Source organism: Aptenodytes patagonicus, chromosome Z (assembly GCF_965638725.1).
Source record: "Aptenodytes patagonicus chromosome Z, bAptPat1.pri.cur, whole genome shotgun sequence".
In the NCBI taxonomy this organism is placed as follows: Eukaryota; Metazoa; Chordata; class Aves; order Sphenisciformes; family Spheniscidae; genus Aptenodytes; species Aptenodytes patagonicus.
Genome location: NC_134982.1, coordinates 59145230 through 59160126, shown reverse-complemented (window position 1 = coordinate 59160126; position 14897 = coordinate 59145230). Strand labels below are relative to the sequence as shown.

General features: G+C 39.2%; 1 protein-coding gene across 7 annotated transcripts in view; it reads right to left on the bottom strand.

Annotated features, from left to right (window-relative positions):
* Window positions 1-2144: 2144 nt before the first annotated feature.
* Window positions 2145-14897, bottom strand: part of GNE (glucosamine (UDP-N-acetyl)-2-epimerase/N-acetylmannosamine kinase) — a 33919-nt gene continuing 21166 nt past the window's right edge. For 6 of the 7 annotated variants that reach the window (XM_076362881.1, XM_076362888.1, XM_076362883.1 and 3 more), the window contains 5 exons: window positions 12713-12842; window positions 9369-9590; window positions 8173-8355; window positions 7418-7534; window positions 2145-6707 (listed from right to left, as the gene is read on the bottom strand). In XM_076362881.1, the coding sequence (XP_076218996.1) occupies window positions 6472-6707; window positions 7418-7534; window positions 8173-8355; window positions 9369-9590; window positions 12713-12842 (888 nt within the window). In that variant the 3' untranslated portion in view covers window positions 2145-6471. The other variant, XM_076362887.1, reaches the window with a different exon arrangement.

Sequence of the window (14897 nt, the reverse complement as noted above, 5' to 3'; positions counted from 1 at the left end):
CATTTTATCTGTGCTAAGGGCATGGGTTTGAGCTGCAATCCAAGAAAATGGGCGAAGACTCTCAAATTCAAGCCCAAAGCAATGTTATAGAAGTTAAAACAGTGTTTTATAAGCTGGGTTTGCAGGGACTAACAATGTGTCTACAGTTTGTGTGCACCATCTAGCTGGAACGCTTAACAAGCAGCTCTGTGGGGTTTGGTTACCTCCTCTAGCCCTTGTGCTGCGATTTTGTAGATTCTCTCTTCTGCCTTAATTGTATATTCAAGTATGCTAGCTCACTGTCTCCCTCCTACCCCTTATATCATTGCTGTCACAGAATCACAGACTGGCTGAGGTTGGAAGGGACCTCTGGAGGTCATCTGGTCCAACCCCCCTGCTCAAGCAGGGCCACCTACAGCTGGGTGCCCAGGACCATGTCCAGACAGCTTTTGAAGATCTCTAAGGAGGGAGACTCCACCACCTCTCTGGGCAACCTGTGCAAGTGCTCAGTCACCCTCACAGTAAAAAAGTGTTTCCTGGAGGAACCTCCCATGTTTCTCTGCCCATTGCCTCTGGTCCTGTCACTGGGCACCACTGAAAAGAGCCTGGGTCTGTCATTTTTGCACCCACCCTCCAGATATTTGTATGCATTGGTGAGATCCCCCTGAGCCTTCTCTTCTCCAGGCTGAACAGTCCCAGCTCTCAGCCTTTCCTCACAGGAGAGATGCTTTAGTTGCTTAATCGTCTTTGTGGCCCTTTGTTGGACTCTCTACAGTATATCCATGTCTCTTGTACTGGGGAGCCCGGAACTGGACCAAGCACTCCAGATGTGGCCTCCCCAGTGCTCTACTCAGACTTTCTGTGTCTGAGAATTATTTTAGATTCTTAGACCTTGTGAGCAAAAGAATACTCAGCTTTATTTGGGTAAATCCAAGCCCTTGTGTGTGCTTCTGAACACTGACTTCTTTCTTTCAGAGGTCAGCATCTGTCGCTTTGTTTTGTGACTTCATGTGACAATTCTGTGCTACATCTGGCCCAGTTGAGTGTACTCATTCCTCTGTTTACTGGCCTTAACTTCCCACTGTTGCAGCTTATCTCCATAGCATGTAGCTGATGCAGAGAACTGAGTCAGTCAGTGGAATCTGGAAAAAAACCTGGTCACTTCCTATCCTTCAAAGAAAACCCCCAGGTGCATGTGCATCTCATGCAGTGTTGAGAGAGAAGCTGCAGGCTCCTGCTGAATACATCTGGGTGTAGAACTTGCTTTGTTTAGCTTGTGAGCAGGTGGCAGCCAGCACCCAGCCAGTCTGAAATGATAATGAGTATTTGTGGAGAAGAAGAGGGATGGAGAGGTCATGGGTTCATTAGAAAGCAGGGAGCCTGAAAATGACAGCACTGCACCTTCATCCTCTTACCCTGAAGAACATGGGTAACAGTTAAGTAGCCATAAATCAGCGTGCTATGGCTTGCCTGTTTCTTGCTGATGTTTTTTTCTGAGCAGCTGGTAAAAAGGGAAGTGTATAGTTTACTGGCTTGTATTTTAGAATGGACAAGGTGGGCATCTGTTGTTTTTGCCAAGAGGTTTCCTCCAGCAGTACCTGTCATGTGGGGAAGCTTGTTCCTTTGCAGAATGGTGGTGCTGCACCAGCACACTGTGGTACTGGGTGGTAGTGTGCCTGGGGCTGCACACTACCTCAGATCCTCAGATCTTACAAGGTTACTGACAACCCAGGCCTTTGTGGTCTGACTTCATAGATGGTTCATTGAAGTGTTTGGTATGTTCTAATCCGAGAAAGGAAGAGCTACTCAACACTTGTTCAACAGGGGAGTGCTTCATTAGATCTTGCACCAGTAATGCAACTTTCACTGACAATTATGTATGGTTACAGTGTTGCAATGCCTTTGGTTGCAGTTGCAAGCATGCATTTAATCTCTTGCTTCATGTGGCTGTTCACTGGTCACAGCTGGTTACCATGTGCAGAAATTTTACACCGCTCAAAGCATGAGGTATGGATGAGGTAAAATCTTACTAGCTTTTTAAAAGTGCTGTATCCATACTTCTCACAGGCTTGTGAAATTAAAATTAAAAATAAAGGAACCTTTGGAAAAAAATCAGGATATTTCTTCAAAATTTTACCTTAAATAGAGTCTTCATACACTTTAACTGAGCACAAATTTGGCACTTTATTTGCATTTAAAATTTCTGTGTAATGTGCTTCACGCAAAAAAAGATGGAAAACCTAGTATTCAGAACACTTGCAGATACAGAGTTACAGCAATGGTGGTCTAATAGTATAAGCAAGGCAAAAGTGGTGTGGAGATGCGTTACTGCTTTTTAGACTAATGGAAAAAAATGGGCGCTTTCAAGAATGCAAAGCTTTCTTCAGCTAGCAGTAACAGCCTAACAGTAATTTGTGATTTGTTAAGGATATAACTGATACCTGTGTGAGGTCAGAAGGAGGGTTGTGAACCCAAAAGCTTCTCTTAATTATGACAGCAGCAGAAAGAACTGGCTGTATTACTTGTCTTCTCATTGCCTTGCTCAATCTGACAAAGCAGTCATCTTTCTTTGATTTTATACGAAACGGCATTGTACAAGCAGTGGGTGGTTTGGGCACCATGTCGAAGTATACGGTTTGATCTTGTTTTGTGTGAACTTGCCAAATGAACCAACCCAGCAGTGCTACAACTGTATGTGCAAAGTTAAGCAAGGCTTAAGTTAAGAAAAAGTGGTTATGTGCAAAGTTAAGAAAAATTTGGCTGTGTTTTCTTCAGAATTTCACGAGCATTTTTAGTTGTTACTAAAACACATTATGTGCCCACAGCGCAAAGCATCTGCTTTCAGATTATGAAGTAAACATAGCTTGGTGCCAGACTAAAACAACTGTACTTAAATACATAGCTACACTTCAGCTGCCAAAGCACTAGTTCTGATGTGCCTTTGATAATTGTGTTTGGAAAATGGTTTATCTGGAGTGGTCCAAGGGGTGTACAGTCCAGGTGTTTTACCCTTACTAATGCCTGTAAGCTCTCCACAGCATTTGAAAGGGACACAGCAATCAGATTTCACTGATGCAGATTGAATCAGAGTATAAACTCTTGTCTGCACCTTACTGTCTGTGATGTGTTTCTGTGATACAAACTTGACAGTGCCTCCATTGGTAATAAGTCCTTCTCACAATTCTGATACACTTAAACAGAGGAAGGACAGTGCTTCAAGACCACCAGAAGGCTGAGGCACTTGTTAATTTTGAGTGTCTGGATGGCAGATCAAAGACTCAAAATACTGAATAACTAAACTTGCTGCTCAGGAGACCAAAAGAAATTCCAAACCTCGATTAGCTATGTGGCTTGCAAAGCATCAGCAATGATCTGTAAAAGGATAGCTAGCAAAACTCAACTGGCCTCCTCATGGTCCCAAGTTGTGGCTGGTTTTTTCTATGCTTAGGCAGAGCTGTCATGGACAAAGCAGTCTTTTTGCACCAGATGCAAGGATGAGGAGCAATGTGGTGTAGGTACTGATAGAAGCTTACATTCGTTACATGAATTACAAGCTACAGCACTAAGAACTCCACTTCAGTTTTAAGTCACTTTCCAACCCTTCGGCACTCTGCAGTTTACGTACTGCTGGTACTTGCTCATGCAATGCTGATCATAAACATGCATGTCCACGGGAGGGTCTCCTGCCCAAGCTCTTGAGTGTTATATGCAATTCTGCTTAGAGGGCTGAATAGTGGCGTTCTTGCTAAGGCTTCAGCACAATTAGGATACTATACGCACTTAACCAGGGACCCTGCAAAACCAAACCTCCTCCTACAACAGGTAGTTGTACAACAGCAGCAGATGCTGCCAATGCAGGTAATGAGAAGGCATTGCTTCTTTAGGCTCTGAAATGCTGATAATAGTTGGGGAAAGAGTTCAGCTGTTGTCTTATGCTTTCGCTCCCCTTCTTCCTGCCCAGTAATGGATATAAAGGCTGGTTTGCCCTCACTGGACCCCATGACTTTCATGGGATGGGCTGCTCTAAAGGACACAGGGCCAGCATCAAGTAACAACAGAGCACAGTACTGCAGCTGTTCTGTGGAACATCTGATGTTCACTCACTCCCCCTGGGATTGGATACAATTGGGAGCTAGTGTCCATAAAACCTCTGGTCCACAATAAAGTGCCTGAAGTGCAAGGGAGGTTTCTGAACAGGGGAGGAAGGAGAAACAAACAAAAAAAACCCAGAATTATGCTATTAAATATGGGGGTTTTATTCTTTTTTACTTTATAAACCCACAAACTTCTCAGGGTAAACTGCAAGGACTTCTGCACCACTTGCACATACGCAGCAAGTTCTTGTCCAGCTGACAGAAAAAACATTTTCAAAAGCATTTGAAGAACCATTGTCTTAACAGGACTAGACATTAAAGATGTTTAGAGTAAAACTTTTCAAATGTGTTTTAGTCTTTCATGTTTTCTCCATGTCTGCACCCTCCCTTCAGCTGCTAGGGAAAAACATACCTGGAGTCTGAGATATCAAAAATATCCTAGCTTCAGGAGGTCTGGAAAGCAAAAGCCTGGTCCCACAAGGCATTCCTTGTGATGCTGGCAGATGGAAAGATCGTATGACAGGGCTCCTCTCTGTTAGAACCTCAATACTGTTACTCCTGACCTGAGCTACTATCACCATAGAGCAAAGCCGATTTCTCCTTGACCTCCTCATGGAGCTACCACTCTGGTATTGAGGTTACTGGGAATCACCAAGTAAACCAAGCCACATAGGAAAAGGAACTAAGAACCCCTGGTGACATAAAGCCTATTACAACTTTGTAAATGGTTAAGAGCCAGTATTTGCTGATTTTGAGAAAAACTATGGTATAGAGGCTGCACAATTATTCCTGGAGATATCAAGGAGATCTGGTGGTGTTTCTAGAGTCTGCTATGAAGATGTGAGTTCTCAGTAAGCATTCCTTGTGGAAGAGAGGACGAAGTGAAGGCAACCCGTGTAGATTATATCCCAGAATTAGCCAGTAGAGTAGTTCACTATACTAACAGCTATTCAGTCCAAGATTATTGTACAGCAGAGGGCAGTGGTTGCAGAAGGTTGTTTCATTTTGGTTGGAGAAGTTCGAGTGTGGAAATAGCCCCTTTTATTCCCCTGTACTAGTAATTACTGGGCTTCTGAGAATATCCTAAGTGGTGGCTGAGTTAGATGTCAAAATAGGCCATTGAATGCAGGACAGACAATGGTCTTGTGACTGTACCTCCAACAGGTATCTTCTTTCTGGGATAGCTGATCAGTTAGATGGGTCTGTTTTTCAGTTTCTCCTTGTGTCAAATAGTCGTCATTACTACAGTATCTTGAAAGTGTGCTAAAAATCAGCTGGATGAAGACAGAGCTATATATCAAGAAGGACTAGTTAAAGAAACATAAACCATGGTTTACTTAGGCACGCCTTCACTGGTATTTGACATACTTTGCGCCCAGGCTTCTGAATGTCTTGAAGATGAGGATGAGGTTCAGATTTGACTCTTCATCCTGCAAGCTGATGGTGAATGCAGGAAAAGAACAGTGTACCTGCAGCCACCAGAACTGCTGGGGAGATGCACTATGTCACTCTGCAATGGAAGAGATTTCTTGAAAGGTAGAGTCTTTATGCATCACATATAGCTGAATTTCAGCTAACTGGCTACCAAAGAATAAACAGTCCCCTCTCTGCTGATTTGGCAGACAAAGTAGTAGATGAAGTCCCTTGAGAAAACCCCAAACAATAAAATTCAAATAATTTACTACTGGCCATAGCCAGAAGACAAAGATGCTCACTGCTACACTTGTCAGTTTGTTTGGACTGCTCTGCAGGCTGTAAGCTCCGAGATCTTGAAAAGACCATGATCTTTTTCCTTCGTATGCAAAGCTTCTAAAATGGGACTCTGCCCTCTAAAGATGATGTAATAAGTAACTGCCTCCACCAAGTCCTTCATGAACCACAACTTCTAGGTGCAGCCTTTTTGATTGTAGAGGCAGCTTCCCTCGTTTCCACCCACTGAAATTACTACCTGCTATTGGTGATTACATCATACTTACATTGTGGGTGGAAGCCTGAAAACTGAAAAGCTGGTCACATTGTAGGCTTCTCATTTCACATAGGTGGGAAATGAGATATGGATCCCCAAATGTTAGCTCTAATTTGACACACCATACCCATATTCCCCACCTTACATGAAGATATGCTCATAAATAATTCAGCTGCACTTAAAGCAACATACAGGTTTACAAGAGGTGATTAAAAACAACAGAATTGCACATTAGTTCCTATGAAGTCAGATGAAATTTAGGAAAAATACAAAAAGATAATACCTCAATTATGAAATGCTGAAGTAGTCACTAACAATTCAGAACACTACTCTGATTCAGTAGCTGCTCTCATCAAAGAAAAATTTTGGGCAAAGTATTCCCTCCACCCATTAGGAATCTGAATAGTCCATTTCTATAATTCTTCCAGGTACCTAGTATATTCTACGTGTAGTATAATCCAGTACCAGGCTAGCAGCTCCAAGAAGAGCAGGATCTGCTAGATTTGAGACCACCACATCCACAGTTTTAACAGAGGACAGAGCCTGTCGATTTATCACATCTTTGACAGCATTAACATAGTGGCTAGCTAGAACTCCAGAAAGGATCACAAGAGAGGGGTTCATGGTGTGCAGAATGTTCACAACTCCAAGACCTAATGCTGTCCCAGCTGAAAAGATAAAATAAAAAGAAATTAAGTAGAATACTCAAATCAGTCCAAGCATCAGTTGTTGAAATAGGTCTGTTAGCAGCAAATGACACTGTCAGGAAGGTGTTCTTTTCCATATGGCAGACAGTTTTGAGTTTATGTTATCAGACAATATGAGTTCGCCATTAATTTTTCTGTCAAAAGTAAAAGAAAAAAGGGCAATTTTATTGCACAATAACTCATGATACAGGTGTGAAAGACAAAGCAATGCAATACCACTTTTGTAAGCTAAGAGAAAATAGGAAAGCATTATTCTACCATCTTAGTGCTATCAGCTATGTATGAGGAAGAGGGCTGTGTTTAAAGCTAGCAAAACAGTAAAATATCCCATGTAAAGTAGTATGTAAATTGCCTTTGCTCAGACTAGCCATTCACTTACCTACAATGAAATGTCCCCAAATTTTCTGATACGATAACGTTGAGACCTCACTTTTTTTAAGCTGATCTTTGCAGAAACTTTTCATCTTCTCATTTATAGGTGACTTTTAATACACACTTCAACTCACATTTCCTCCAACATTTATATTTAACATTTAATTACCGTTAGTAATTTTATATAGAGAGGTCCTCAATGTGCAGAGATGTGTTTGTAGTGTTACAGTGCATTACCATTTCTGTATCCCCAAAAATCTTATCACAGGAGGGTTCCACACTTCTGGCTATGTTCTCACCTGTTCTGAGAATGCTGTCTGCTTTTGTGTTCCCAAGTTTAGCTGCTTGAATGAGATGTGCAGCACTAACAACCTCCTCCTTCTTCATTGACATTCCTTCTACTAAAAGCAGATCCTCTGTTTGAAGAAGAGGAGAGAAGCCAAGAGAAAAAACATGGTAATGTGGTAAGTCAAGAAATGGAGGGTGACAAACAGGCAGTTAAGATCTTTACATCTCTTACTTGCAAACTGAAGCCTGAATCCTGAGCAATCTGTTCAACCCTGAGTTTAGCCAAACCGGTCATATCCACAGTATTCAGGGAACTACTTGTAGAAGCAGGGCATCAAACTCAAACAGTTATAGTATGGTAATTCACTAGTCTTGTCAGCCCCAAAAGTTAATAAAATAAATGTTCTCAAACTTATCTAAGAGTGAGAAGCTACTGCTGGAAGACAATCACTGTGAAACCAAACCTCACAGAATGTCTGTCAGATTACCTTACAGCATGCTTAAAAAGAAGAGGCTAAACTCTACTACATGCTTCTGGTAATTTTGAGACCAGTGGTTCCAAATGTGGCTTGCCTGGGTATTGCCACCACTGAAAAAGAATTGTATTGTACTACGCAGGCTGTGGCAGCTCCTGGGTTGGCCATACACAGGAATCCTATCTGGTAGAAAAAGATGGCAGGTCTATTTTTCTTAATATCATCTTTGCAAATTTCTTCATATACTGCAATTTAGTAATCACGTTTTCAAAAATAAAGTACATAGATACCATCATGCAGTTTCTTAGCTTCTCTCTGTAATGCTATTCCAGAGGCATATGCTTCAATACATCCTTGGCTACCACACAGGCACTCTGGTCCATCTAAAGATACAACAATATGCCCAAGCTCAGCAGCACAGAAAGAACTGCCATGGATCAATTCGTGTTGATGAACGATTCCACCTCCGATTCCTGCAAAGATATGAAAACTTCCACAATTAAAAACAAAAAAGAAAAAGATAAAATACAGTTTTTAAAGGCCCCAATTCTGCAGGACATTGACATTTGCTTATTCTAATACAGACAAAAAAAAAATGTGCATCAGTGGTCTTCTATACTGGAAACCAAAAATTACTGGTTATTGAAAAACTCTTCTCTGTTCGACACACCTAATAAGCAAGCTCATAGCTCCCTCATATTCATTCATATGTATCATATATATGAATTCATATATTCATTTATGTATCAAAATGGTATATAATGCTTCTCCTTTCTTAAAAAGCCTATGGATGGTACTGACAGATCTTTTAAGCTTGTGAGTCATGCTCTTTATGCACAAAACTAACCTTTCAAGTGGCCTCAAAATTTTGCATTTCAGAGGAGATGTTTTAATGCTGTATTTAGACAGCTAAATCTGTGTGCTAAAGAGCCAGGACAATTAAATCTGCAATCCTCTGCTGCCCCTTCCCAAACCCTGGGTGGGGATTCATCAGCTAGTTATTATTGCCACCATTCTAAAGGACTATATACTCAATAAAGGAGAAAAGTTACCCCACATTTGCATTTGAGATATAATAAGCATCATCTCTCATATTCAGTTGCTTATCTTCTAGGTACATATCCTGATCTGACATGTATTTCTGCAAGTGGAAGAGAATTAAGCTATAAAGCTGAAAAAAGCAAAATTATTCCAGCTAAAGTTGCTCAGATTTTCCTTACTTTGAAAAAATGGTTTGCCTGCATAGCTGTATCAGCAGAACTTCTTTTATCAAGAAACCTATACTATGCAAAAGGTTTCATTTGTCTGAATAAATTAAAAAGTATCCTAAAAGATATAGTGACAAAAAGACTTTTGGTTTAAGAACCTAACATATTAGGGCTTTGCAGGCACAGTGGTGGTGTTTATGCTTTTAAGATCAGCTGAGCCTCTGAATGATGGTGCTGGTATTTTGACTTTGGGTTTCATTGAACTATAACATACCCACCTGTACCAGTAATGAGTGTTACAAAATTTTCTATTCCTTTTCCATGACCAAATTTCCTCTCTGCTAGAGCAGCACAGTTTCCATCATTGTCCACCCAGACTGGCAGGTGCAGAGCATCAGATACTGGAGTTCTGAGATCCACAGAGCTCCACTCCTGAATGAGTTTTGTAGAGTGAAGCACAATTCCTTCTCGGGGGTTTACCCGTCCCCCTGTGGAAATACCTAGGTCCCAGAAATACAGGAGAGAAAAATCAAAACTAAGTCTGTGTTACACTTTAAGTAGAAGATCTATTTTTCTCTTTGCAATGACAAGTATTTTTATTTCTAATACTACGCGTTGAAGCAGAGCATGAAAAGTAAAAATTTCTAAGTATTACTGGCATTGCAATTTCTGACATGGAAAGATAATTCCTAGAACTCCATTGCTCTAATCACAACGCACCCAGTATCTTAAGACTAACTAGCTGGGTAATGGTTAGTGTTAGTCAGAGAGTTAATGCTCCTACTTCAGGCAAGATTACAGCAAATCACTTAATACTTGTGTTTCTTTTTAGTCATGTATAAAAGACATACAATAGCAAACTGTACAAAATAAATTGTTCAAACCCTTCAACAGTAGAAGTGTCCTGAAATTTGCTGTAACTCTCAAGATTTAGAATGACTAAAAATAATCACTGGACTTTGAGTAGTAATTTCTACTTAAAAATACACTGTTTTCCAGAAAAATCAAGACGTGTGTTCAGAGATTTGCTACTGAACAGAATAATGGCTAATAATAGGCACTATTAGCCAAACCAATTTTCTCTAGCTGGAGAGGCTTCCAAAGTTGATGGACTCTGTCAGGATCTCCGAAAAGTAAGCCACTCTATTATGGAGGTATTTAGCTCTAGACAACAAAGTTTGAACATTTTATCTATTGTTCTTGTACAGAGATTATATAATTGTGTCACTTACCTAACGATGTTCAGAAAAAAAGAGTCCCAGGGTTAACATTATAATAGAAAGCAGCACAAAAGCTACAAGACAAGCAGCTGAATTGAACATTAAAGCTGTAAGACCCCCAAAAATCTCACTTTGTAAAGAACAAATCATCTGAGAACCTGTCAGCAAGTACCTAATAGAAACGACATTCCCAATGTCAATCGTGTGAAGGTCTCCCTAGGATTTTAAGAACCAAATATTTATTACAACAAAACCTTATTTAACACTTAGTTGCTAACTCAGCAATAGCTTAGTAAAACATGTCTATTTTTTTCTAAATGCCATAATTCAGTAATTGATGTAAACAACTATGGGAATTAGCAGAAGCTATCTCTTCATTCACTCTTCTCTACTATCAGCTCCAGAAAGATAACATAAATACTGCCTAATAGCAGTAAATAGATAGCTCTCACAAGTACCTCTATGCAACATTTGTGTATAGATCTGGGTCTCCTTTGGTTTAAATTTGTGTTTTGTAAAAGTAAAAAAAAAATTTAGTAACAGCTGCTAGTGTTCTTCAGGCCCGATAGTCTTTTACTTTTTCCTCATCTTCATAAAGCTGTTTTTAATATAAATGCTTTGTTTTGAGTGAAAAAAACCCAACAAAAATAACAAAATTGAAACCAACTGCAGAGCTGTTGCAATCTACACTTATTTGATCATCAAGACAAGGAGATGTTGAAAACTATGATTTTTTTCCAGAGTCCTACTTTTTAATCACTCTGAAAACCTGTTTTGTATTAGTGGGAGTTCTTCAGTCAAAGTTATGCTCATGTAGCTAGTATTTTGAGTGCTGACAGCAGTTTATAGGACTAAAAGGAGGTAAACACTTTGTTTCATTGCTTTCTGTTAGTAGCTCTTTCTCCTTATTCATTTCCAATGGTTATTACTTTTACCCTTACCTATGACAGCTGGAAGAAGGCCAGTGTTACTGATAAAAAATCCAGGATTAAGTCCAGCCCTTCTGCTGAGTCTTGCAAAAATTACTCCAAAGTTACAGGAACTCTCCATCTTATGATTATTAGCCTTAACAAAATTACTAGAATCTAATACATTAATTATTCGCATAGGAATTATATGTCATTCTCTAAAGAGAACTTTCAATTTCAGCTAGTATTCTGATTCAAACTATGAGTCTGAATGAGGCAAAGAGCAGCTAACAAAAATAGCCAAGTAAGAAATTTCTTATTCTGTAGCACAACTTTTCCCCTCATTACTCAGTAATTGAACAGTAAGCAGTCAGTCACAGAAGGAAAGGGGCTGAAGAATAAATAGAAATGTAATTCTTGTAAAATGATAAAAAAAAGGAAAGTTTTTCTCCATATATAAGCCTCAGTTTATCGTTTCATTATCCTAATAAGTGTAGCTGACTGTAAACTGTTCTTAGATACTTACTATAGTGACTACCACAGAGTTTACCATCTTTTCTACAGGAACTATGAGGCTTTCAAGATTTAGCATTTGGACACGATAACATAATCTGGGTGGTTAAGTCATGTGTATTACCCAACAGATAGTCTGAAAGACTTGATCTGAAGGTCTGACACATTTCTTCTTATGGCTTTGCGTACTTAACATTGTTTTGAAAAATACTTTTAAAAGAAGTTAATTTTAACTTTTCTTCCTACTGTGTGATTCAAGTAAGTTTTGGTCTGGAGCAAACTACTTTTCTTTTGGAGCATTTCTCAGCTAAAATGAGCATTTTATGTCCTCCTTAAAAATCCAGGACACATTAATCGACATCTTCATAAATAACTGTAATACCTAAGACCAAAGCTCCCAGTCATCATTAAACTGAAGAAGTCCTGTCTGCTGTAAACACACAGTTTAACTTGAACTCTACTACAGTGTAAGTAAACCGGCCATCAACAAAAAAGCTGCTTTGTCTCCGTTAGCTGCAAATTTAATCTAATGTTTTAGCCTTTTTAGTCTGCCCTAGTGTAACAGGATTCTGCTGCACAGTTGATCCTGGCCGTAAAAAAAGGCGTACGGACAGTAGAGGAAACTTGACTCAGCTGCAGTTGTTTCAAGAGCTGTTACAATATACACTAAGCATCTGACTCACAATTCCGAGACTGCAGGGAGCTTCAAAATCCACAAAATCTATATACCACACATTTTAGATATAGTTTAGATATGACTTAGCAGATTGCTTTCATGGCTGTAACAGACTGGGGCAACTTCAGTCTTTATACTCACCTTCTCATTTTCACAGACATTTAAAAAAGTTATTGTGTTAAGAATATAGTTTAAGAGCTTAAAATACACAAGATCCGTTTTAGAAAGGTGTTTTAAATTAATCAGTAGTGATTTCATGTTGAAAAACTTAGATGAAAAGACAAAGTTAGTATTTGTTAACTTACCTACTCCCAAAATTCTGCAGTTCACATTTACTGCCTCCGATGCAGCCTCTACACACATCTTTAGAATTAATTCTAGTCTGTCTTCGTAAGTTTTAGGGTTGAGCTGGGTATACTTCTTAACTATTTCACCCTAGAAATTAAAAACAACAAAACATGCCCCATATAAACGTACTTCATGATGAAATTTCTCTTCAATTTAAACTACAGGTCAGCTTGAAAACGGAGAGTCGTAACTTCTCTCTTCTAAAAAAAACATACAGATGCATGCCTTAGATCTTGGTCCCACAGGCTGTTCTGTGCAAGATTCCTGACAACTCTGGGGGACAAGTTTGCAAGATTAGGCATTACATTCTGCTTCTGTAATCAACCTCCCCTATCTGAAATAAAATACATATTTTAAGGAACACATGGATTATGTAAGGAGATATCACAGGAGCTACTGGAACTGTTGTTAGGAGTAAACCGTGATACAGCAATGCACTTAAGCTCAATACTATAAAGTGTTAAAAAAAAAGTAAGAGGGTAGCAATTGCTAAAAAGGACAGAAACCCCATAGTGCTTGAAGAATAAAATGTTTCCAATTGGACTACATGGAAGTTTTGCAGTGTCACAGACACTGCTGTTTTACCAGTAGGAGGAGAGTCAGCCAGAGAGAAATGCTAGAAATTTCAATGCAAAATTTACTATCCTTTCAGAAATAAATTGCTTTCTTCTAAGCAATTATACTTCTGAGTCATGTGAGATATTTCTGGAGTACCATCTACTGTAATGTATGTTGTACGGGGGAGGGAGGGTCCAGGAGGAAGGGATTATTTTCAACCCTAGGAGTCATGCAGTGGTAACGAAAGCATTCATTATGCATGCCTGAATCTGTGGGTACTAGGGAACTAATCTTAATGTAATGTTAATATTGCAGGATTAGGCCAGGAAACTGCAGAAGATATGCTGCTTAGTGATGTTACTCTCCCTGTTATATACCCAGTACTCTACAATATATCTAAGTGAACAGCAGCGTATTAATATAATTAAGCAAAAAGGAGTAACAAAGACAGTCTATATGCAACATGGTTGAGTCGTTGCCAAAATAACTTAGAAAATTCTGAGACATCAATGGTTTGAGTATTAGATCCCACCATCTCAGCATCACATCAGCAGTAGGGTTTGGGGATTTTTATGACGTTTAATTTCCTCTTCACTTTTGGAGGGGGAAAGGGAATCAAGAGGAAGTTATTCTGCAAGGCAAGGCTGCAGCAAACATTATCAGAAGACACAACAGCTTTTAAAAGGAGCTTTTGAAAACTCAGTTATTTTCTTCACGAAAAGAAAACCATCTTAAACTCCGCCATTTCCTGTTAAATGCTTACATCTGTTGTACAAATTTTATTATGCAAGTCTGATCCTTTTCACTCTGACTTGCTAACATTCCAACTTTCATAAATGCCACCTCAAGCTACACTCCGCAAAATGGACAGGATTTAAATTTTTTTTTTTTCTTGGCTGTGTTGGCAGAAAATGTGGTGTCGATTTTATTTCCAAAAAATTACGCTTTTAAAAGTTTTCTTTTAGATCTTAAAGATCTGCCAGACATCTCCTTTTAAATGACTGCAAAAATTCTGGACCATATCAGGTCAATTTACATAGCCCTTCATCTTTCTGCAGGCAACTTACTTTTCTTTCTGGGTAACTACGTCTAACTGATCTAGTTATCTGGAAGTATGCAGTGTAACAGGAGGAGTAATTGTCCAATACTGTTGAGAATAAAAGCCAAAGACTTCTTAATGTGAGTTTTATTCACATCTTTGAAGCGCTGCATAGTTCAGGATTTTTATGGGGTTTTTTTCTCCCCAAACAGGAAGACGGGTATCTAAATGACTTAAAATTCTTCAGTCCTAACTATCCTTTCGTTTATCAACCTGGGTAAGAATTATTTCAAATGTTTTTACACCATCACCAAGTAATTTTTATCCCATAAGCTTGAAGCTCACAAGTTTAAATAGAAATTTTGTGGTATTTTCATTGATCTGGATAATCAGCTGATGGTCATGGGTGTTATTTGTTTCACTATACGATGTCTTTGCAAGTGATCTGGCACCAGATTGATACTGATGCTATTTTGGTAGCCTCACTTGCTGTTTTTTAAGACTTCAGTTTTTATGTTTGCCAAGTATGAACATTCATCTTTCTA